General features: G+C 50.6%; 1 protein-coding gene across 5 annotated transcripts in view; it reads left to right on the top strand.

Annotated features, from left to right (window-relative positions):
• Positions 1–24403, top strand: part of Dll (homeotic protein distal-less) — a 64790-nt gene that overhangs the window by 815 nt on the left and 39572 nt on the right. For 3 of the 5 annotated variants that reach the window (XM_076906958.1, XM_076906949.1, XM_076906964.1), the window contains exon 2: positions 5201–5442. In XM_076906958.1, the coding sequence (XP_076763073.1) occupies positions 5201–5442 (242 nt within the window). The remainder of the gene's footprint in view (positions 1–5200; positions 5443–24403) is intronic. The other 2 variants (XM_076906981.1, XM_076906972.1) reach the window with 1 other exon arrangement.

Raw genomic sequence — 24403 nt, 5'->3', positions numbered from 1 at the left:
TTTATTCATATACTATTTAGACTAGATATCGTTAACCCGTTAATACGTTGCTCGTCCCTGGAAGTCGAGATCGCGTCTGCCATCTTGATGCGGCGGACAGAGAGTTCGACGAGTCTCTCGAACTGGCTGCGCGTCTCAGCGATTTCGTGGGACGAGGAACTGCGGGAAGGTTTACGATCGACTCCGATGCGACGTTTCCCGATGATCCTACCTGTAGAATTATCGCGAGCGTAGCTCTCGAATCGGTGTTGCGAAACGTAAGCCTTCCCGGGGTATCGAATTTTCAAATTACTTGTACTACGTGCAACGAGAATATTCCCGTGGACTTTGTTCCTTCGACTCGCGCTAAGAACGCATCGTGCCAGCCATCAAATTGTCATTACCAGCATTTACATTCTAAACAACGTTGCGTACGTTAAACTATATCGACTCTTCCGTAATCGAATGTCCGACTCCGCTGGTGTACGTCTACTCGAGACACATTACGCGTATAGGGGTACTCGAACTGAAAATTTAGAATCGATCGTTTCGACGCCACTTAGGCGGTTCGTTGGCTAACTTTTGAATAGTCCTCACGTGGGAGGTCGGAGTCACCGAAGATCCGTCATTGACGCGCGAACGCGTGGCGATTAGGCGCCAAGTCGAAGTCGTAAACCTCTTGCCGGTTGGCCGAATGTTGATTTCGCTCCGCGCGGAAGGCACTCGACGAAAAAAGGAACGAAAACGGAAGAGAGAATCTAGAGTAGCAGGTAGTGGTCGGTCGACGGCCCGGACCGGCACAATAACGTCGAGAGAAGCGGAATAAGATATACGACTAGGAACGAGAAACCTCTTGGGGCCCGAAAAAGTCCCGCAAAGCGGCTAACGAACGAAACAAAAAGCCTCCTGGCTGAATGGGAATAGTCGCGGCCTTCCTGTGTCCTCGAACAGCGCCGGTGGATATTCAAACAGCCAGATACGCGACTCTGTTCTTCCTTTCTTTTCACATCTTCCTCACTTTCTTCGTACCGTGAATACAAACGATTTTTTGCCGTACACATGAAAGCGGACGGTTAATTACACGGTTAATTATTACCGACTTCTGGCTTTGAACCGCTGCGCGATAGTCCTCGAGTGGAGTATTCGATATTGATTTCTAGTGGCTGACTCTGGCCGCGACGACGTGATTCAAAAAGGAGAATTCACAAGGCGTTATTATAGCCATCGACTCGAACGCTTCCAGTATCGCTCCCTTCCGTTGAAATCGCCGTTCCATCGTTTCACCGATGAAGCTGTCAGCCGCGAATCGAGCACGAACAACAATACGCGCGCGTCCATAGAAACGTGCAACGTCCAGCTCTATAAACGTGACGGTATTCGCGAGGTACGAGTGGCGCACGACAAATTCCGAATTAACCAGAGAGGAATTTACACGCGCGCAGCTATTTCGAGGAAACGCACCGTGCACTATCGTTCCCGTGTCTCTCCTATGGGGAAACGATCGAGAATCCCCTGGCGAACCCTTTCCACCGTGTAAATTAATAATGACCGATGCTCTTTTTTCTTTTCTGCCTATCCTTTACCGCTCTGCGAACCTACACGATTCAGCGCTTCTGCATTATGAAAACCACGGAAAGCCTCTCGCCCGCTGGGATCACCCCTGCGGAGCGTTCGAGGCACGAGCGCGTCGGTTACAGGCAATCTTGTATCGGTGGAATTGTCGAAATTGCTAGGAGAATAGGAAAAAAGAGGGATGAATTCCGTATGAAAAGGGTTCATCCCTCGAGATAGCCACGTTACGCGATACGTTACGCTGTCGTGTCGCAGAAGAACCCCATAAACGATTGGGAACTACACTCTCGGCAATTTGCCGCTTCTTTTTCTTTTTTTTTCTGCCCCCCCCCCCTCTGCTCGATAAATTGCAAATGCTTAACCATAGACGAGTGAGCAAATGAATTTTCCAAGGGTTGCGACAGCTCGCGTTCCTCGATGCGTTTTTCATCGGTCGTAATGCTACGGGCACAGAAGAATCGTTCAGATTACAGGCCATTTTCTCTCATTCGATTCACAATTTTGTTATGCTCGGTTTCCATAAATCGTTAGCGCTCGAGTGATATAGAATGTACGCAGCGAGTTCGGTTCATAAAGAAACGGACTGGCGAGCTGGAAAATTTTGCTCCGGGGGATTTGTCGCTGGCTCTCCGCGCAGCGACGAATTGCGATCGCCGTGTCGTAATGTTGTTTAGATCTACTTCCATTAAGAGTGTTACGAGCGTGTAGAGTCGCGATAATGTACGGTTGATTCATCGATCGATAACCACGTACTGTTACGTCGTTTATCGATTACTCGCGATCCTCATAGATCACTTGGCCGTCGTGCGTTTCAGTGTTTTCCGTTTCTCCCATTCAGCGCGAATACAGGGAAATATGCCTGGCGCGTGATAACCTCAGATTCGTTCCAATTGTCTCACGATAATTAGTTAATTCGAAAGTATTGTGGAGTCGGTCATTAGTGATTAATCGTTACGACAGGCTCGTTCGCACGTGTGACAAATTACAACAGAGGAATTTGCTCACGGTCTAGCGTTGTTTCAGTACTATGTTGATGAAGGCGATTGAATTAATTAAATAATAAATATCGTTTTAGAATCGCGATCGAGCTAATTACCAAGGAGCACGCCATTGTTTGCACATCCTTCTCGGTCTCTGGCCACCTGCCGCGTGTCGCTCCTTTCGAACGTGCCTTCTGACAAACTAGTTCGCACCTTCCTTTCAATACCACCCCCTCCGAGTGTATTCAAACCAGGGGCATTCTTCTTTAATAATCGCTCGACTTTTCCTTTCTTCGAACTAGTCCGCGAATCGCTCGTTCCTACTTCGATTTACCGTCGACAACAGGTCAACAACGACGAGCGAATACGAAATGACAGGTGATCGCGTGTCGCGTACAGAATCGTCAAGGATCCACCAGCCGATTTCACACTCGACGATGCGCAAACATCGCTCCCTTAGGTGGTAACCCTGTATCAAGCGCGCGATCTGCGCGCAGCGACAAATGAACCAGCCATTAACATCGTTCCTCGTCGAGTAGCCCGTACGGTTGTATTGTCGCCTAACCACGGCGAGTTGCAACGGAGCAAACGCTCCGGGAACCAGAATCCAATTAGCGTTGGCTACCTTTACCGAACTCTACATTAGTCACCGGAGCTGGCAGCGACCAACCACCGGCCAAATTAATCCGGAACGGTTCAAAGACAATGCGCGCCCCTCGGAGAACAGTCCTGGGCCTTGGGTCAGGGTGATGGATTAGGTATTAAACGGTTGTTTTCACAAGGATTAGGAACACCGACCTGGAACACGCCTCGGATCACCGGACAGATCTCACCACCAGGAGATCCCTGGCTGGCTAGTCCACGGATGATGGCGGCGACTCTTCTTTCGGCTGCCCTCTCCTCCCTCTTCCGCTTGTGCTTCTGGGCGCAGAGGATTTGCGCGGAAGTCGTGTTTTCTCTGGCGTAGATACATCCGCAGATATCGTGCGGCTGCCACTCAACCGGATCCTGGGAATTCGTTCGTACCCCGGCTGACAATGAGAGAAGTAGGGTTTCGAACGGTCGTCACGCAAAGTGCACCGGTCGCGGCTACTTCTCCAACGATGGTCGATAAATTATTCGTCTAACTCTCCTGTTTTTCTTCACCGTTTTCTTCGGCTCGAGGAACCTGGTCTACCGTTCACGGGATTAGTCCGCCTCTCCTCGAGCAACGACGAAACTTTCGACGAATCCGTGGTCGTTCGCGAAACATCGAACTTTTTCATCGATAAAGGATGCGTCGATGACTGCGCGCGCGAGATGTACGCGCGAAAATCGGAAGGAAACACGCGCGCATAGGGAACGGAGAACGCCGCGGTCGTTCTCGAAGGAGGCGTGCGAATCACACCGAAGCGGTAGTTCCACCTTCGAGGTTGGAGCGGTTTTCAGCGACCGTTTTGCATACACAGTATGCGAGTTAATGACTCCGCGAGTTCTTGCAACCAGCGTCGGGAGAAATGTATCGTAAAGCCTTGCCTCCTTGATTCCATAATTTTATTCCACGGTTTTTCTAAGTTCGCCGGCAAGGATCGCGGTACGAAATATCCCCGACGTATCTACCATTTTTGGTACACTCCTCCAATTAAAATCCGTTTGCCGATGCAAATATATTCGCGGTGGCTCTCGTCATTGATAGTTAACCGCTGAATACCAAACGCGGTTGTTCCATAAAAATGCGAGCAGATAACGAAACGGCCATTACTCCTTCCCAAGTGACGCGATATAAGTATTCGACGACATCATGGCTCCCGTAACCTGTCACGGTGAAGACGATAAAACACCGAATAACATTATCGCGTTCGCCAGACGAGAAATCGTGTAGGTTAATGTATTCGTACGATACCATTGGCGACAGCGTAAGAAACCCTTCGGTGAACGAAGGGCACCGCCTTCTGGAAGAATTCCCGCCGCTCGAAAGCTCGGTGCCCCCCACCTTTCTAACACGCGACTATTCGTCGTGAAATCGAACCAATGACGGCGTACATCGGACAGAAAAAATGATCGTCCGGGGTTGCTCGTTAATAAAATCTCCGTGACGTTTCCCGATCGATCTCGGGGACTCGTTGATCCACGGGTCACCCTTCCACGCCCCCGTTTCCAGTGACACGAGCGGCGATAAATCATGAGAATCGCGCCCTGCGCGTACCATGTACCGTACGACGTTTTCTTGAACGCCACACTGGAAAATGACAAGGCTGGCCTGTTTGGATTTCTAAATGACTGTGTTACGTTCAAGGATTCACACCGCGCGGCGTATAACGCTACATTGTAATTAGGGTATAAACATAATGGCGCGATCGTACGTACGATAGCGTTGCCCGGGCTGGCACGATGCGTTTATTTAGTCGGTACGTAATTATTCGATGATTAATTTATAACAATTCTTTTTAATTAATTACACCACGACTAGCACTCTGATATTGCTCGCCCATGATAGCGATCACACGTGGCAAATTACGAGAGATTAATCATGATTTATCGCGGCTACCTACGCCCGAAACATTGTCGCGATTTTCGACACGCGTTTCATCCCCAATTCGCTCGATTCTCGCGGCGTTGTTCAGGTTTCTGTTCAATTTCTCTTTAGTTCGTACACAATCGGTGACGAGGACTCTGAAAGTTGATGTTAGGGTGGTGCATGTTCGCAGACCTCTCGCCACTGGGTGACAAGGGTGGCAGCCTCGTCGACGAGCTTGGCGGCGGTGGCGGCGGTTCCCTGAGGAACGGCAAAGGCAAGAAGATGAGGAAACCACGAACGATCTACAGCAGCCTGCAGTTGCAACAGCTCAACAGGCGGTTCCAGAGAACGCAGTACCTCGCGCTACCAGAAAGAGCAGAGCTCGCGGCTAGTCTTGGCCTGACGCAGACGCAGGTCAGTCTCGTTTCTTCTTCTATCTTCTCTTCCTTACCCTTCCAACAAAATTCCCTTCCCTCTTCCGCGATCAATCCACTCTCACGGAAGTTAATACGCGATCCACGAACGGTGTTCTCACGTGCAACAAAATTCACGTGCACGATCGTCGGTCGGATGATGAACACCGCACTCGTCACGCGAATCAACACGCGGCCACGGTTGTTCCGTGACTCTTTACTGTGTTTTCACGTTATCTCGGCAATTAACCGCGGTTTCCATGAAAATTTCATTCAACGCGCGGTTCAGCTCCGTACGACAGGAAAATCTCTCCACGGAAACTCGTAACAGCTTCCGACGAATGCCTTAGAAAAAAAAGTACAACGATCCTACGGTGGAAGAAGACTTGAATTCGTCCAATGAAACGTTGCTGACAGAACTTTTTTTTCTACAAGTATTCCAACAATTCTTACTAATTATTTACCAAAGACAGCTACGGTTCGTGTGTTCATCCCCTAAACTTTCGTACACCGTACACCGATAAGCAAGAGTCTTGAAAATTCGATTCAACCCTTATGGTGTTACTTTTCGTGGAATTTCCGTGCGCAATATCCGCGAAAGATGGTCATGTTTCGCGTCCACCCCTCGAAAACCACGAGGCGATCCTGTTGCACGGACAGTCCAGCGTAATATGACCCTGAATGGACGGCATCTGTCAGCATTATCGGCACAAATGACTTTACTAAATCACCGATCCGCCACGCCCTGGACACCAGGGATAGGGTTGCCGTGGCAGCATCCAGCCAGTACAACAACAGGGAGAAACTAGCCGCGGTACACACTAACGAGGCGATCATAAATATTCCGCACGGCCGCGCGCAGTTTTTCAGCTTTCCGCGGTGGACATCGGACAGACTTTCCGCTAATTATCCGGCCCGGTTTCCAATTAACGATTTATTAGGCGGCTGCGAGGGAGCCGTGGTCAAAAGCTAATTGGAGCTGGTCTCCTCGAAGCCATGAATTTCTCGCGGATAGTCCCACGGTTTCCAATTAACGATTTATTAGACAACGATCACGCCTGGAAGCTAATTGAAACGAACCACCTAGCGAAATCTTCGTCCCGATATCTACGTACTTAGATTTATCCTTATAGCGCGCGGTTCGATTAAAATTGTACGCGTGACTCGTGAAGCCTTTTAGCCTCGTGCTCGGATTTCTCTCAGTTTTGCGATGATGTGCCAATCGAACAAACTCGAATTACAGACAATTTCAATCTCGTTTAATTAAGGACGAGAAAAAAATCTTCATACGTAGAATAATGGAAATTCGATGAAGTTTCTATCGTTTTACATATGCATTCATCGCACAGATGGAATAATACCATTACTATTACCGATGGTAGAAACTGTCCTCGAATCGATTTCTTTCTACCTCGATCTTCGAATCCTATTGACGACGAAAGGGCAAAGGTTCTCTCGAAAGGTGCATACGTCGCGACGCGTAACTGCGTATCGCGCAATCACGGGATAACAGGCTGTTCGTGGGTTACTGGTGTCGTCGCAGGGGGTCCCGGACCGGATAATTTCATTAGTCTGAACTCCGCGGGAGTTGTTCCTCTCTCCCTCTCTCTCTTTCTCTCCGCTATTCAGAGAATCAAGATCGACGCAGGTAACGCGTCGGGCTGTTTTCAAAATAACACGGGAAAACAGCGACGCGACTGTTGATTTTCAATAGAAGAACCTGCGCGACTAGAACTCAATTTCACAACTCGACGGCCAGCAGTTTCTTACCGTCAGAAAAATATCTAGAAACATGCTTCTGAATCGTCCATCGCTCGCTACGGTATAAAATCCAATTGCTTTTAATCGCGAATACTTTTCCCTCAATTTCTTCTTCACCTCACCCCCTTCGATCATCGCGATAGTTTCCAGCGCCGTGCTGTCAAGTTTCGAGAAATCGCGTCCAATGCAACGGTCTCGCGTCGAAGAACGCTTACGGCCGGTGCATCTCTTCAGGGTGCACCGTGTATAATCTGTAATCGGCCAATCAAAGCGTCCGAGCAAGCGCCTCTGCCTGCTCCGTTGGCCCTGCTACCGTCGCATCGGGTTTCTTGTCATCGCCAGCAACATGGCGCCTACCAGAGACCGTTCAGACTCTCTTCCATCTTCCCTTCGTTGCTGGTCTCCTCCTCCTCGCTTCGTGCTTCGGTTCGTGCCTCGCTTCCCCGTCGTCCCTCTTCTACGGGTGTTCTTACCCGCGCCTCCCTCTCGCTCCCTCGCCCCCCACCTCTCGTTTTCCCTTTTGCGCGCTCGTGGTGTTCCTCGACTTCTCCGTGGAAAACAACGAAGACGACGTTGTCGGAAAGACGTCCAGAAGACGAAGAAGAAGAAGAAGAAGAAGCAGAAGCAGAAGAAGAAGAGGAAGAACGGAAAGAAGAAGGAACCACCGAGCAAGAGAGGATCGGGAGAAGTGAAGCCACGCATCTCTTTTTCTTCGGGGCTTCAATTTGAGGACGTGGTAGCGCGTTCGTGCCGCCGCGATGCCTACACCAACAGACAGGAAGATGAAGAGAGAGAGAGAGAAAGGGTAGAGGGGCCGACAAGGACAAGGAGTACTTGTACACGCGAAGTACCACATCGCCACGAGCAGAAGCGTGTACGTGCAAGGGGATAGGACACGTAGACACGGATACATAGGTACCAACACGACCGTCTGCGTTCCTGCCACGTACCTTGGGCGTGGTGGTTCCTTTTTCTTCGTCTTCGCCGACCAACGTGCCCGATCTCTCCTCATTGGCCCTGGGAATGCCAGCGCGTCGAAACGAGATTCGAAAGTCGCGAACAGCACGGAGCGAAGAAAGGAACGTTCGGTGAATTCGAAATCTGAATGTTCCGGAGTAACGTGCATCCCCCAAAGGCGAGCCCCTGGATAAGCGTCGCGCGTGGCGGCAAGAACTCGAAAGTATTCGACGATATCGGTGCGTCACGACACATCTCGCGTGGATCGCCATCGAACGAAACGCGGATCACGGCTGGATCGCGTTCTCTATGCCTGCTGTTATCAATTATTGAGGGAGAGAGAGAGAGCCACGAGGGACCTAGGCAGCGCGTCGTATCGATATCGCGACGACCGGTGAACGATCGAACCGAAGAACTACCCCTCTACAGCGGCCGTCGAGCGGTTCACTCCTCGCGCTCTGGGAATAGGATAATGCTTGTCACTCAAAGGGGCGATATACGTAAAACCGTCGATCGATCGATGGTATAACGCCTTTCGCTGCGTTCGAGACTCGCGCTGCCGTTGTGGAAGTTGGGGAATTCGAGCGAGATTTTTCAGCAATCACCCGCGGAAACTTTCTATTATAGAAACGTTGTTAGACCGCGGTGTCTGTTGTTCGTTTTGTATGCCCGACATTCCCGATCGAACCAGAATTAGCTACCGTTTCGTGCGGCAAACGTTTCAATCGCGTTCACCTAGATACCTTCCGCATCGTTTGATCGTGATTAATAAGTAGCTGGCAGCGTTCGTGCGTCCCGATCAAGGTCCTCTCGCGGAGGATCCCATCGAAGGAGCACGCGATGCGTCCGAGGAAAATCCGAGCGTCATCGGGACCCGTCGTAAATTAACACGTAGATAACTATTATCCACGCATGAGTGCGTACAGAAAATGCCGCGTATCGCGGTTGCGCGGTTTGAGATATTCACACGTGAAGCAGGTGGGAGTCGGGTCCACGGGGGGAGAATGCATGAAAAAAGGAGGATCGGGCACACGATCTTTCGCACGAGCTCGAGGAAGAAAAGGTGACTCGAGAGCCTCTCGATCAATCGATGGACACGATGTTGGTTGAGTAGAGCGAGAAAGGAAGGTCTTGGGATAGGAACGAGAAGAGATCGCAGGATACTGAGAACAGGGAAGTCTCGCTTCTTAAATATCATTCTTACGTTTCACCTTGGACCACTCTATATAGAGTAGCACGAAATTACAGTTTTTCGCTTTACTAACGATCTCGTAGATTAATCAACCCTCGTTTACTACGGTCGCCATTTTTAATACGATTTTTTCCCGTGCACCGCGGTAAAAAGGTGGCAACATACGTTACACGGTTTTATCCTTCAGCAACGACTCTTCTAGAAATTCCCTCGTTCTCTCCTACGGTTTATTTCAGTTTTTTGCACCGAGACAGTAATTTAAAAACTGAAGAGATACCGGCGTACGTTCGCGATCGTTCTCCCGTTCCCCTAGCTACCGGAACGCTACGTAACACCGGATCACTTGCGAAACTTAACGTAGCAGACGTCGAACCGCGAATAACCGCGCGTACATACACGTGTCTCTCCGCCCTGTATCTCCACCTTTCCCTCGCTTTCCGCTCGTTTATCTCCGTCCATTTATCTGTCTATCACTGGCGTCGCCTGATGTACACATGCCTCTGGTGCCACTTTGGCAAGCCTTTCGTTCGTACTTATCGCTCTAGATCGCTCCAAGATAACCGTCTCAATTTCTCGCCATAGAACAACGATTCGACTAATTAATGGCTCTCTCCCCCTCTCCTTCAATCACGCGACTATAGTAGATGAAACGTAAAGAGTTGCTGGAAAACTTCTACGATTTCGATCGGACGAATTTCGCTTGGAATTCTTTCTCTTTTTTCTCTTTCTTTTATCCGATCCGTAAGAATGATACGCCAGCGCGTTTCTTTCGGCCTCCGTTCAATCTCGATTATCAGATTCGAAGGTGGATTCGAGGTGGAGAACTCGACTCCGTGGTCGAGCGTGCCTCTGTGTCGCTTACGAGTTTTGTAGGTTAGATGTATTAGATAATGGAGGCCCGGTCTCCAGTCGCGGAACAATGGCTCGAATATAATTGATGATTCTGCTGGACGGACTCGCGTATGAATCATTAGGCGAACGCCGCTAGTTCAGCCCCGGTGTTAGGCGACGGCCGCGTGAAAGTGGTGCGCCAACCTCGACGCGAATGTCAGCCGCATTGTGTTCTCCGCATTAGGCGGTCCGTATGCTAATAGTAATTAATATTTGCTCGTTCGTCTCTAGCAGGAAACAGCTCGCGGGAATTCCTCGGTCTCTTTAAAATCACCCGCAACGATTCGAGTTTCCGAATCGCGATAACGCCGATTGTTCCTCGAGGAGTGGATGGAACGCGAGTCAGTTCGCGAGTCAGCAGCGTCGCGGCACCCGAACGGAACGAATCCGAGCACGCGAAGGAAAATCGAAGCGAAGCGATTATCCCGGCAGAAAACGAGCGATTCGCTTAAAAACCGTATCGAGGCGTACTCGATACAAAACAGCCTTCCACCAGCGTTCGAAGGAGGCCAATTAACCGGCTCGTTCCTTTTCCTCCCCCCGAGCTAACCCGCTTTTCCAACTGTCTCCTCCCACCCCGATTCTCGATTCCTTCCCATTTTCTAGCCGACTAACCGTCATCGGGGCTGCTTATCGTGCTATTATCTCATCGACGCGACGCGTTCGCCGGTTCGTGCGTGCCGAGATAAGGATGTGTCCGGACGAGGGAAACTCCGGCAGCCATATCCCTGTGCCCGTTAGCTTCTCCGCGCTGCCGCCCGTTATCGACGTCCTGGCAATAAAACTAATAGAGCCTCGAGTACGACGTGTCTCGCTATCGGTTTGTATCTGTTGACCACCGGCTACAAAATGGGAAAGTTTCGCGGCGCGGCACGCGATCCGCGGCATGGCACGACTTATTATTCCGCGGAGCGGTTCGTGCGCGCCCTTGTGTATTTTCGTACATCCAGCCCCCGTGATCCACGTGACTCGCGCACGACATTGTTTAATTCAATTTTATTCAACCCTCGTTATACGCCCAGCTCGTTAACCCGTTTGGTTATTCTCGATCTGTTCCGTCGAATTCAACGCGGCAACGAGGAAAGTCTTCTTTCTTGCGAGCAATTTTTCAGAGGCTTAATCGTAGCCAAAGGGGTGGCAAGCGTTACTACCTTTTCTGATTTCTCAGCTGGGAGTCGAAGTACTGACCCTCGTAGCAGCGTTCAGAAGGTAAACTTTCAGTTGCGATCGGACCGTGCGATCCGACAGGTTGGCTCGCTCATCCAAGAAGTAACATTGTGTCGCACAAACGAGAGTCCTAACGAATCTCTGTGTAGCGGCTGTTAGCCTGCCTGAATCACTCGGCGCGCGTGTGTGCATCCTTTTATTCGTGTCCAGGCTGTTTCATTGTGCGATGTCCGGCGACAGCATTGTCGATGGCAACGACACGATTTAAACTTTCCCTCGGATCCGACGAAAGTTGTCGTACAACGGCGCAACGCGCCACACGATTGATGTTTCCGTTGTCTAATGGGCTGCGTTGTCGTTGTAATCATACGTCTTCGGGCTTGCGGTGCACTTTCCTTCACCCAGATACACCGGACAGTTTTTACTCGATCAGCGTTCCGCATAAATATTGCCTCGGTGCGCGAGTTTTCTTTTGCATACTCCCCGTGCGTGCCTGTGCATTTTGTCAACCTTGACACAGTACAAATGCTCCTGGTGCCGGAAAATATTGCGCTTCGTATAAAAGAACACGTTTACCGGGTACAAACGGGGTGTAACTCGAGTTTCGTCGAGTCGAGGAAGATAAACTTCGGGCTTGTTATTGGTTACCCACGTTCGACCTGTCGCTCGTTAATATTTGACGTCTTCAATCGCGTATTGTTTTTTGTGCCCGCTCGCGGAAACTCACTTAACCGTTCTCCACTGATAAAAAAAGGAAAAAGGTGGATATCCAGTAATACTAGTTTTTCTGCCAGGTTCTACGAAACTCGCGGCGGTGCGCGCTCTTTCGCCTGCTATTTCACGCGTGTCATATGCAACTGACGTAATTGTGTCGCGTTGCTGGCGTTCCCGGCGTTAGATGAAAAATACGGAAGGTAATTAATAGTGCTCAATGGGGCGAAGAATAAAGTTGCAGAAATCCACTGTGTCAGTTCGCGATTACGCGCTCGCCAGCAAAACTGCAAACGTTACGTATCCTTGAGGCGATTGCTCGCTATTTCTTCTTTTTCCAGCCACCGGTTTAACCGCCGCAGTTTTGCTAAATTTTTGCGTTTCGACGTTTGCGGGCCTAATTCGAATCCCTCGACCGCAGCTGTCCTCTTTTTCCGCGGCAATATCAATACGAACGATAAATTGCGGCCGATCGTTAGCGAACGGTTCCACTGATAAAGGAACCACCACCGGCAGGTAGGCAAATCGTTCGAACCTGCGGTTCTGCGGACTGTAGCGAAGTCGTCAAGGTTCGTGACGGCGGTCGTTTCGTTTGAATTACGTAGACGCAACACGACATTCAATTCGAATCTTCTTGTCCTTGCGGAGGAGCCGGCAAACAGTCCTATTTTAATTGAGGTTTTCAATCAGTCGAAAAGATAGGAACGACTCGAGGAAAACGTAATATATCAACTTATACATTACAATGCAAAATTATGCGTAACACTCGTGGATACGCATATATTTGCATAATGAAAAGGAGAGCGCGATCCAACGAAAGGGTATCGAAAATGAAGCAAAGCTCGCGGCAGTGCTAATCGCGATACTTGTAAATTCGAAACAGTGGCGAAAATTGATCGTTTTAATCGAATCAATCGCAGGTCGTTAAAGAAGACATTTTGGTAACTTATAAAAAAAACATGAGCGAAGGGGGGTGCGTGGATTGCAGTTTTCCAATCGGGAGAAAGGAAAAGGAACGTGAAAGAACGACGGAAACTTGTCTTTCCTTTATCGACGACCGCCAAGGTGTCTCCCTCCCTCTTGTTCTCTCTGTTATAGCTATTTCTTTCTTCACCGCTGGCTCTTGAAGAAGCAGAGGAGGCCGATAATTATTTTCACGCAGCGGCGTGTGCATGTACGTGGATCGAAAGAGCTCGGCGTGCCTCGCGGGACCTCCCACAATGCCTCAAATACCAATAATTACTGGCAGACGAGTTCGATGTTTGCAGAAACGTCGGTGCCGACGCGATTCCTCGAGTACGCCACGCGAAAACCAACGGCAGCTTGTCGACGAGGCGCACAAGGGGCGCCAAGACGAATGGGCGCCTTTTATTTCGCGCGGTACTCCGCTCGCGTGTACGCCGCGATTTCGTCCATTTCCCCCCCGGTAGATTTCCGCCACCTTTCCGCGTAATCGTTCGGTTACAATATTCTGGTATTTCTAGTCTGGTGCGACGCCATGTTTATACATGAAGTGATGCAATTTTAAGGAATAATATCGCATTTTTGTTTCCCGCTCGTTAGGAAACACTTGTGAGTAATGACTCGAGGCGACATTAACGGGGGCACAATGGGTACGGCGCAGTAAATAAAGCGTATGTTTAACCTACTTTTTTTTATCGCGTTCACACCACCCCACCAGGTTACGTAACCGCCATTTCACCGCGCCAATTGAAGGTTAACGAACGCAATCACGAGGAAGGCTTAACACGGGGGTGACGAACAGGCGTGCTTTCTACGGAATCGAGCGGAGAATCGCGGCGAGCGCGTAACGAACTTTACCGTCTTGTTCTCGCAAATTCGCAAAGAAACGGAACAAGGGCCAAGGAAGGAGGGTGGCGGTGGCGGACGTTCTCAGAAGTTATTACGACGTGGAAACTAAAAATACCTAACAGGAGAGCGAGAGCAAACGCGGTCCCTTGGGTGGAGAACCACGGCAGAGTCGAGAAGAATTCGCGCAAAACAGGCTCGAGGGGTTTCGAGCGGCAGAAGCGCGCGCGCGCCATCGAGCCCTCTTCCTTCCTCCCTCGTGCGAGGAATCCCTGCGCCGAGCAGGGAACGAAAGCCTCCTCCCGTACCCCGCCTTCTTCGAAGATCTTTCAGGAAGATCACCGGCGGCGCAATGCGTTTCGTTTGCGGTGCATGCTCGCACCTGACCAACTTTTTCAAGAGGGGCCAAACCCGGGGAACGATATCAACCGGTGGAGCGAAAAATTCTGGCGTCGTACCGGGTAGTATCGTAGGTAACGCGCGTACGTCCCGCGTGCAGGCCGCGCGAGAAGAGAAAAAAATAGTAGGTGGCGATGTTGAAGCGTAACGTTGATGGTGGTGGATGATTTGTCGAGGAACGTGGAACGGAGGGAGAGAAAGAACGAACGAGAGAGAAATGGTGTAGGTTACGCGATGGTGTATAGGAATGGGTCAGCTATGGCTGAGCCAGCTTGGGGTACACACACATTATTTCAATGTTGGCAGTAATGCCTGTTATTAAGCGATGATAATGATTGGTATTATCGCGGGTTGGGAGCAGCACTGGTAGCAGCGGATATAAATCATCCTTACTTCCTTCTTGCTTGGCAGTGGCCGGGGCTCCGCGAGAGCTCACCTCCATGCCAAGAAGCTGTAAATAACCTGGCGAGTTGCAGCGGCGTTGCTTGGCCGCCAGGAGGTAAAGGAAAAGGCAGCCTTCCTCTAGCACCGCTTTTCTGTGTTGGTGAATCGGTCTTAGATGGGTCGTAGTTAGACCTCGACGTTCCTCTTCCTACCGTGTAGGTACTACCCTGCCATGGACTTTCCCTCCGCTACGGGCAGACATAGAGCCAGGGCATAGACTTCCGCTCTCGCCTCTTTCCCGATATTACGCATCTCGTTAACGTTCCGTGTTAACGACACGCAATCCACCACCGTCACTCGGCTTGGCTATTCCCGTCTTGAAATCCTGTGATGATCGCGTACGAGGCTCGTACGAGGCGCGTTCTTCTTCGTCGAAGGGGTTGATTCCGCGATTCCCACGAGTGGTATGAATCCCATCGCGGTGGTATAGCACCCGAGCCCGATTCCACCTTGCTTTCCCTCGGTTCTTCGATCTTTTCCCTCTTCCTCCGCCGTTTTTCTTCCTCGTCTACGTCGTTTCTACCCGCGAACTTACCCTCTTTCTCGCTCTGTTCGTCCATAAATCATCGTTCGGCGCCGACGATCGAATTCACGATACCCACGTCCATCTTTTTCTCTCTCTCTCTTTCTTGCTCTCTCTCTCTCTCTCTCTCTCTCTCTCTCTCGATTCCTAGAACGACGCGGAACGTCCCGGAGAGGAGTTTCAAAGTTTCATCAAGCCGCGTCCGCTCGGCGATGCCGGTCCTCCTTCACTCTCTCCAGGCTCGACCTACGCGTGTGCGTGCTCGTTCCCCGTTCGGGCTCGTCCTTTCTTCGTGTCTAGGTTAGTTTTAGCTTGTGCATCGCGAGCTTCGAGGAGTCTCTCGTGCACGTAGCTAACGGTATGGCAGAAGGGGGTGGGCAGGGGGGCACGTCCAGGCACGCCCACGCGTATCTCGATCTAATAAATCCAACATTTCGCCGGTAAATCCGAGCCCTCTCTCGTGGCAGTCGCGCACGATCCGCAGGAAAGAAAGAGGATCTAAGAATTCGAGGAACAGGGAACATCCAGGTTGAACGGGCCCTTCACTTCTTCCACCTTTCCACTGTAAAAATCAGCAATTTTTCTCGGTGATCCACCTTAAAATCGATTTGGAAAGGATTCGAAGAAATAGGTTTCTTCTATCGTACGCGTGACCAAATATTTTCGAAGAGAATTGCGATTCCTCGGAAAGTACTGCGAACTGTCCATTCGCCCGTAGAATTCGCAGAGGAAGCCAAGAGAAGGACAGGCCGGATTTCGTGACGCGAAAACTATAATTTTCTCCGCGATTTCTTTCCCCCTTTACAAACTACGAGTCACACGTCCAAACCGTGGTTACCTTACAGCCCCTCGGCCAATGGATTCCGTGAAATCGCACGATTCGATACAAAAAACCCGGAGAATATAACAAGATTCCCTGGCGACAACTGTCGACTTTTGTCTCGCGGTAACAAGGTGTACCGATTCGAAGATTCTCGCGATTCGCATGCTCGCGTGCGAGTATCGAGAAAATTGCGAGTATCACCTCGACTCTACAACTTCTCGGAAGGATTTCAAACGATGGAGAAGGAAGAGCCGAGGTGACGTTCGTGTCGAGGACGGTGGGAACGTCCTGGGGAAGTTTTAATGGCAGTCTAACGATCGAATTATGCGTTTCGCGCGAAACTGTGGAACGAGCGTTCGTCCCTCGCAATCTACCGAGATCTACTTTTAATCTTAATCAACATCAATTGTCAATCAACGTGTCAAATGATTATACGAAACTCTCTCTCTCTCTCCTTCTCTGCTATATCACACGTAAACCAAAACCAATAATAACACGCGTACGAATAATAGAAATTCCTCCGTGAACTCTGAACGGACAGAACCGAACGAAACACAGAAGGGAAGCTTGTGACTCCGGAGGTGGCCTAAAGTGACACCGCAGAGCCACGGAACGGTCGGATCGCGCGAGGTTACCGAACTCCCGGGCTCTCCGGTGCAAAAACTCGGGAATTTGCAAAAATGAACAATTATAGGAATCCAGAGTAGTCGTTCTGGCTGCTCCTTCCCTCCTCCGCTGTCTCTCTTCCTCTTCGCGGTCCTCTCTGGCCGCGCGCGGCAGCCACCTCGATGGGTGGAGAGAGGACGAATGCGCGGGTCGTTTGAAGTGACAGCGTCCCCGCGCTTTTGCTTTCTCGGTTTCTTACCCGAATCGCCTTCTACTTCTTCTTCTTCTTCTCTTCCTCCTTCGGCCTTCCCACTGTCGCGACAGCGGAGCGACTCTTTCCCACTCGCACTGGCTCTCTTTCTTCGTCGCACCGGCAGGCCAGCCCTTTCGGTATTCGTTTGTCTCATGGCGGCTCCCATTCGTGTCTCCCCGTCCTTCTTCTTCCACTTCTCCTTTTCACCATCCTGATCCGCTCCACACAAGCATCCCGTTCCTCGTGCGCCACGACGCGACCCTACGTACCGCATAGTTGCGGCATTGCTGCGGGCTGGGCTCCGTTTTACAACCCTGTCCGGGCTTCGTGGGGAGGTGCGGACCTCCGTAGCCGTTCACCTACTCACCGGCACACAACGGTGATACTCGCTTTTGTTACGTCGTTGCTACGCGTAGAAATGCTTCTTGAGGACCTCCATACATGATTTATTGGATTAATTGGATGAGGAGGGTCGACTGATTGGTGGCGGTCGATTAAACCCCCGAACGCCGTGCCACGCTTGGCCATCCAAGAACCTGCAGCTCTTTTCTTCTTTCTCTTTTCGCTTCGTGCCTCTCGAGAAAAATATCGACGGAAGCGCGAGACGGTGGAGAAGAAATTCTTTTCAAACGAGTCGTATTAATGTAAACCGGTATGCAAAAACGTACTCTATTTTCAGAGAAGCGGTGACGATCGCAGGCGTCTTCGTCGGATCATTGTCGAGCAGGTGCGCGATTATGTAATCCAGGTTACGCGAAGTTTTATTTTAACTGTGAGAATTTCCACGAGGCGAGGCACGACCTTGATTGACAGTCTATATCGATTCAATTTATCGGCGCAGGCACGTGGTTCTCTTTCGTCGCTGCAAGAAACATAATTAAGTCGAGAGCGTGCGGTTTGCGTTTCACATGAATTTATTCCCGTATCAAGTAGATTCATTCCGGAGATCGGTAGGACATGCCCGCTTCCGGGATCGTCGACGTTAATTGAGCGAAAAAACGCGATATCTATAGAATCGTGAGGGGAAAACGTGCATCTGCAGTCCGAACGACTGTTTCCACTGCACGGTGACCGCTTCATTCACTTTTTCCCGCATTTTTTCCCGTCCCTTATCACTGGCATCGCCTCCACGGTGAAAGATTCGCGGGAGTACCTCGTTAACTCCGTGCTCATTATCCCCGAGCGCATAACATTTAAATTTCATAACACTCGGATCGGCCGAGAACAACGTTCCCGCTTAATTCGCATGATCGCGTAATTAATTAGCCTCTTCCGTAAAAGTTCTTCGCGTCCCTTTTTCCGACACGCTCGTTGACCATTCTGGAACCTGATTCGTGCCCAGAAGAACGTGTCGCTAGGTACCAAAGGTGATGACAAATGCGTCGACCGATGAATTCGCCATCGTCCGCCGCGACATCGATTATTCATTCGGTACATTGTAAAAATCGAAGAGAGCAAAGCCGTGGCGCGGGCAGCCCGGGTTGGCCGACGCAGAGGCCAAACCGGGCAACCGAACGTCCGCTTCATTTTGTATTCAGCCAGCGCATGCGCCAGTTGTCACCGCTGACACATCGTTCGTCAATCCGTTTCTGCACACAAAGCTGCGGAAGAATAAAAAGGGCGAGCGGCGGCATCGATGCACCCCGAGGAACGTCTCAATCGGCATCGATCGCCGATCGATCGGTCCGCGAGACGTCTTCTTCTTACTCACCGACGTGCAGCGCCTCGCCAGATCTTTCGCAACGGCTCTCTCGATTCCTGTTTACCCGCGCGATCCGACGATCACACCGATGTTCCTGATTTTCGTCAACAACCATTGTTCCACCTGCGCGACACGCGTTCGAGTCGCGTCTACGAGCCGCGGTTCGTTAGCGACTGTAGCCTTTTTTTTCACAAGATCGACACGTTGCAGTTCCATATTGTACTTTGCCGCGTAAATAAATAAATAATTAATTCTGACATTGGAGCAGTAAAATGTTGTTGACGAGGTTAACCTTTAGAATGTTGAGAAATATCCTGGCCTTGTTCTACGTACGTTCTCTAGATCTTTCGCTTGACGCGTCGATACGGTTGCTCGGCACTGTCCGAAGATGTATTACAGCCATCCACTCTGTCTGTCCTCGTCCCCGTCCTCTTCGCTGGGATGTCATCACGTTTTAAGGACGAACATTTTTACGAAGGAACAAATTCCTCGTCCTAAATTCGACAAGGTGTCGCTGGAGAACCCGCTGGCCGTAATTATTGTCTACCTGACGAGCGGGCCGTGGCACTTCGGACGCGATACTCGCGGACTCGTTTCGGGCGTAGGTTATTATAACTGGACGAAAGCCTGAAAGAAGGAGTGATTTTAATGCGCTGTCAGAATCAAGCAGCTACGGGCACGCTGCGATGGTATCTCAAGCAGCTGCCGTTCGTTGCGTTGTTCCCGTGAATCGGACGTTCGGTAAACGCGGCGTGCGTGTAAACGCACACAGTGGCCGGGCTCGCTTCTTTTTCCTCCCTCCACGCAATGTCTAACTCTCATTTACTGTTTCATGAAAGATGTAACGCGTTGATGCGCGCCTACTATCTCTCTAAGTAAGAAGGTAGAGGTCGGAGTGGATCGCCTTGGAGCCCGAGAAGCGCCCCGCCCACCGTCTCGTTTTTGCTCCGAGCCCTTTGCGTTTTGTACTCTTCCTCCAAAACCGTAGGATCGGGCCCCTACGCGTTAAGCCGACCTCACACCGGTAGAACTGCCTCCTCGTGAATTTTCTCCAGTTCCCCTCGCGATCCGTCGAACGGACATTTCGTGGATCGCGTTCGTTCGTGGCAAGCGTGTCTGCGAAAATTCTCACGACGGAACGATTGATAGTTTGGTTTTTCCTGATAGTGGGATTTTGATGTAAAGTGGCATCGACTGCTCCGAAAAATATTACGTCGCAAAACATTCTTCTAGGACAGTGAAAATAGCGACGTGAAAATGACTAGAAGATTAGCACGGTAGTTTTTACAAGTAGCCTCTAGAAGAGCGTCTTTGAATCTCCAGTCGAATCGTTCTAATCTTTATCGATTGTGAAATTTCCAAATTTTTGTACTCGAAAACGTCTTCGCGCCAAGATGGAGCTTCTTTAAGTCGCTTCCGCGCGGCATTCCAATCGAATTGCTCCGAATTGCTGGGTGTAAGTCAGGCTTAAAGGTTCACAGCCTTACACCCCGGTATCATACCACTCGCGTTTGGGAGCGCGTAAACCACACCACCGAACCGACCGCGATCCATTCAATGCGAGATCCCGGCGGAGCCTATCAGATGCCCTTTGTCGATCGATCCTCTTTGTAAATCGGGCCGTGGTGCTGCTATCGAGTTACCTCTCAAGGGGTACACGTATTAACAAGGCCGTAACGCTCGAACACGTACTCCTAATTTGTACGCGAAACTCGGTAGTCTAAATACTCCGGATTACACATTACCAGCATCATCGCAACATTATGATCCACTTTATTCTGCCTGTTTTTTTTGTTGCTTTTTATCGAGTAAACTTGCCCCCACCCCACGATGATACCAGAAAATAACATCGTACAGACAAATTCAATTAAGAGACCGTGTTATTCCATATCTGTAAACTACTTTGCCGTCGTTTCATTAATAATCGTTCGACAATAAAGTTGGTGCTAAGCTTGGATTGTATCGAGATCGTGGCTAACGCGGCATCAGTTTCACGGATCGTTAATTTCGTCGTTACAACACAAACCCAGTAATGGTTACGCGCAAAAAGCATCTCGACCGCGGGAACGTTTAATTTCGAGCAATTTTCCGGCGTCGCGTACTCTCATGGGAGAGAGTATCGAGAGGAACGAAACGAGCCCTGAACGTGGAAGAAGTCGGAGCGTCGAACGTCGGGGATTATTTCCATTTCTCGACGTACCAGGAACGTTGGATTCGTTCCGCGAATTCATCTGCTTAACAAATGTAGACGGACAGGCATAAAAGGCTCGTTGATACGGTATAATCGTAACGCAATCAGCGTCACGAAAACATCGTTTGAACTTCGTCGAACGATGTCGCTATAGCTTTCACAGCGCTGCGAAACGGAAGCGTCGAAAAAGCTGGCTAGCCGTGGTTCGCTACGTGTCTCTTTCGCGGAACGCTATACACCCGTGGAATCGACGATGTCAATGGTTGAGGATGACGTCGACGGTTCTAGCCCCGTCGCTCGATTCGGATTACGTACAACGAGCGGGGTCTCGCCGGTGTAGAGCTGTACGCAGCAAGTTATCCGGCAATTTAAATGGCAAACTTTTCCTTGCACTGCCACCACCGATGCCAACGGCAACGAGCAGCGATGGTGACGAGGATCGATCGAGGCACGCCTGCTGACGATTAGAACTTTCTTTCATTACGAACCCTTCTGCAGCGACGTGACCAACGACAGCGAAACGAGGGCCCAGATTCTTTGTTATTATTAACTCATGCCCGTACTAGGTCGATACACCCTCCTAGGCTCTAGCATTAAACGTCGACCTGCTGGCTGCTGGTGGAAGCTTACACGCGAGTGACACGAATCTCGGTACGCCCTTTCGAGGAATGGGATCAAACGTAATTCCTGGACGATAATCCTTCCCCTCGTTCGCCTGACCTTTCGTTCGTCAACTCCGCCAGAGGGTTTCGAGGGTTTCGCTCGATTTTACGGAATCGCTATATGGAAAAGCGTAACGCGAGCGCGCATCGATCTTCCGTTATCGAGCGTCGTTCATAGAAAACGTCGACACACTTGTATCCGACTTTGGTGTTTCCTACGATCGTTTCATCGGTATCTATAATTGGACGACCGAGTTCGGCGTTTTAATACGATTATCACGCGGTGCGCTATTTCGAAACGTCAACGAAGCAGAAGTTCCCGTTCTCCGCGGCGGCTACCGCGGGTTGCACCGTGTTCGCCACAGTTAAGTGCGCAATGCAACAGCCACGACGGGGGTGGCCGCGCGGGCGGGGAAAGGGAGGCATAAAAACATTCACAAAGGCAGGATGCCGCTGCACCACGGTATGCCGACCACGAACCTACGAACCCCGGCGACCTAGCTTTCATATCTGGCCTCACCTGCATAATTCACATCAAGTCCTTACGGGCTTAGTACGTAAGAGTCTAGCCAGAAAATGGCCGTGGAACAGCGAGAAACGATAGGATAGTTTTTAACCCCGAAAACAATGGGATACTACCACTGTACGTAGAGCAGGACTGCCGGTGATGTTGAATGATTTAGGGGGATTTACATTTTAGCCGCGATGTTCGTGTACGCGAGGAACAATGGGCGGTCTGATACATGCAAGGTGGAATCTTAAAAGTCGCAATTCATATTTCAATCATTTTTGTGGCGTCAGGCTCGATTGCGAGACTCGAGCCGCGGCTCGTGAATCGCGCGCGCCACATACACGGTGTGCCTGAATATTATTTAATTGCCGAACGAACGTTCGCCGTTCCGTTTCTGTTGTTACGCTCGATCGAGATTCTTATCCATCTCCGTTCTTTCGGCTGATCCGATCTTTTCAGCGTTCTTTCAAGAGAGGTACCCACCCCGTTATCGAACCGCGTCCCGTGTCTAACTAAAATCGTCCGCCCGTGAGAGAACGGCTATCAGAGCGGCTATAAAACCGCTGCTTTCCGTCCGCAGCAATTTCTTTCTTCGTTTGATAAAGAAGAATTCGCTCTTCTTGGTCGTGGCTGCCGGTGCCGCCGTTATCCCTCGAGGCAATTTCGCTGTTTTGTCAAGGCGGACACGACAGGTTGTACGCGAGGCCCCTCGAGGAATCCTTCCTTCCTCTCGCAGTGGCTTCTTCGCCCTTTCTCTCGCTCGTCCTCCCTGTAACCCTCCCTCTGTCCCGCTTATCGTTCTCTCGTCGAGTCTCGGGATTAGCCTAGCGGAACCGTAGAAACATACGGCGGTTGTGGGAAATAATGACAGGGGCCCCTGCGTCGGTGCCAGTGCGCGCTCGTTCGCGTCGGTCCGCACCCTCTCGACCAGCCAGATCCGGAAGCGGGCGAACGAAAATTTCTCCGCCACGAAATCGCCCCGCGTGGACTTTTACCCCCGCCAGGGATCGCAGAACCGCCGCCTTCCGGCGCGAGCTGTCGGAAAATGAGCCGAAGATCGTCGGACGAGGGGACTTGCGAACCGTAACGCGCGGCGGAGCCCCGAAAGCGACGCCAAGCGAACTGGGTTTCAGGGGAACCGGGGCTCGCTAATGGGACCGGAAGGGGCGCATGCTTTTTCAGACACCGCGTTCCGGACGTTGTCGACGCACGTGCAAGTGTATCGTGAACCACCTTTCTGCGAGGACGACTGGTTCGATCGTAACGTTCACGAGCGTGACGTCGCCTGCAATATCCTCTATAAACTTTTTCAAGCCGCCTCGATACGTGCGTGCGCCGGGCAATCAAATATTATATTGGCCTTATATGGGCTCTCTATCTGTAGCCCGCAATCTGAACTGGGGCAAGTCTTTGTACCGAGACAATATCGTACGAGTCACTTGGTCATCGTTGTGTGTACTGTCGTCGCCACGGAAATTCATTCACGAGATATCCGTCGCGGTATCTCGATAGATGTTACCGCGCTGTAGTGTGTAGATGGATAAGAAGAGGTGGAATTAGCGAGGAGACCGGTGGTGGAGGTACGAAATCGAGGTGGAAAGAGGAGAATCGGATGAACGAGTGCGATAAGCGTGTAAGGGTGAGCGTGGCTAAGGGAAACGGGCAACGGAGAAAGGGATCTGTGCTCGTACGTGTACGGGAGAGTCGGAGTGAAAAGAAGAGGGACAAAACGAGAGAATGAGCGAGCAATATTAACGGGAAGTTTAATCGTCGGCTGGTCCGGGCTGTCAGCTCGGACGCACGCCGGGTCAGTCGGGCCCCTGAGGTCAATTAGTGCTGCTCAACACTCTCCTCTCGTTCTGACCTCCAAAACCAAAAGCAACTCCGTCGCGTCTCGTTTGGTCGCGTCTTTTATTCATGAAAAAGTGTTCGACTCGTGGTGCCTCTTCCTCTTAACAATCTCTCTTATCTTCTGCGGGTGTTTGGCTAATTTCTCAAAGTCTGCCGCGAACGAATATTACGCGTATTATTAATTGATATAATTATTATCCGAAAGAATGATAATAATGTTCTTCTATAACACGAGGCAACTATTTCGTTCTTCTGTCAAGAGAAATAATCACAAAGTACTGTTTTCGGATTGGAATAGTTGGCGAAAGAATCCAGCCGCATGCCAGCGTATCTTTCTCTTTCAATTATCTCCGTCGGCCATTCCTGTCCACATTTTCCCCTCTAAATGATGCTTTCTCGCGGAGCGTGCGGATTGAAAGCTGAACGTAAAAGCCATCGCGATCCAGCCTGATGGAAAACCGAACGCAAGACGTCCGGCAATTACGGGCCCAGCTCTGAACAGAAGAAAC

Source organism: Xylocopa sonorina, chromosome 1, assembly GCF_050948175.1.
Source record: "Xylocopa sonorina isolate GNS202 chromosome 1, iyXylSono1_principal, whole genome shotgun sequence".
Lineage (NCBI taxonomy): Eukaryota > Metazoa > Arthropoda > Insecta > Hymenoptera > Apidae > Xylocopa > Xylocopa sonorina.
Note: the sequence above shows the minus strand (reverse complement) of the source record. Positions and strands in the feature narration are given on the sequence as shown.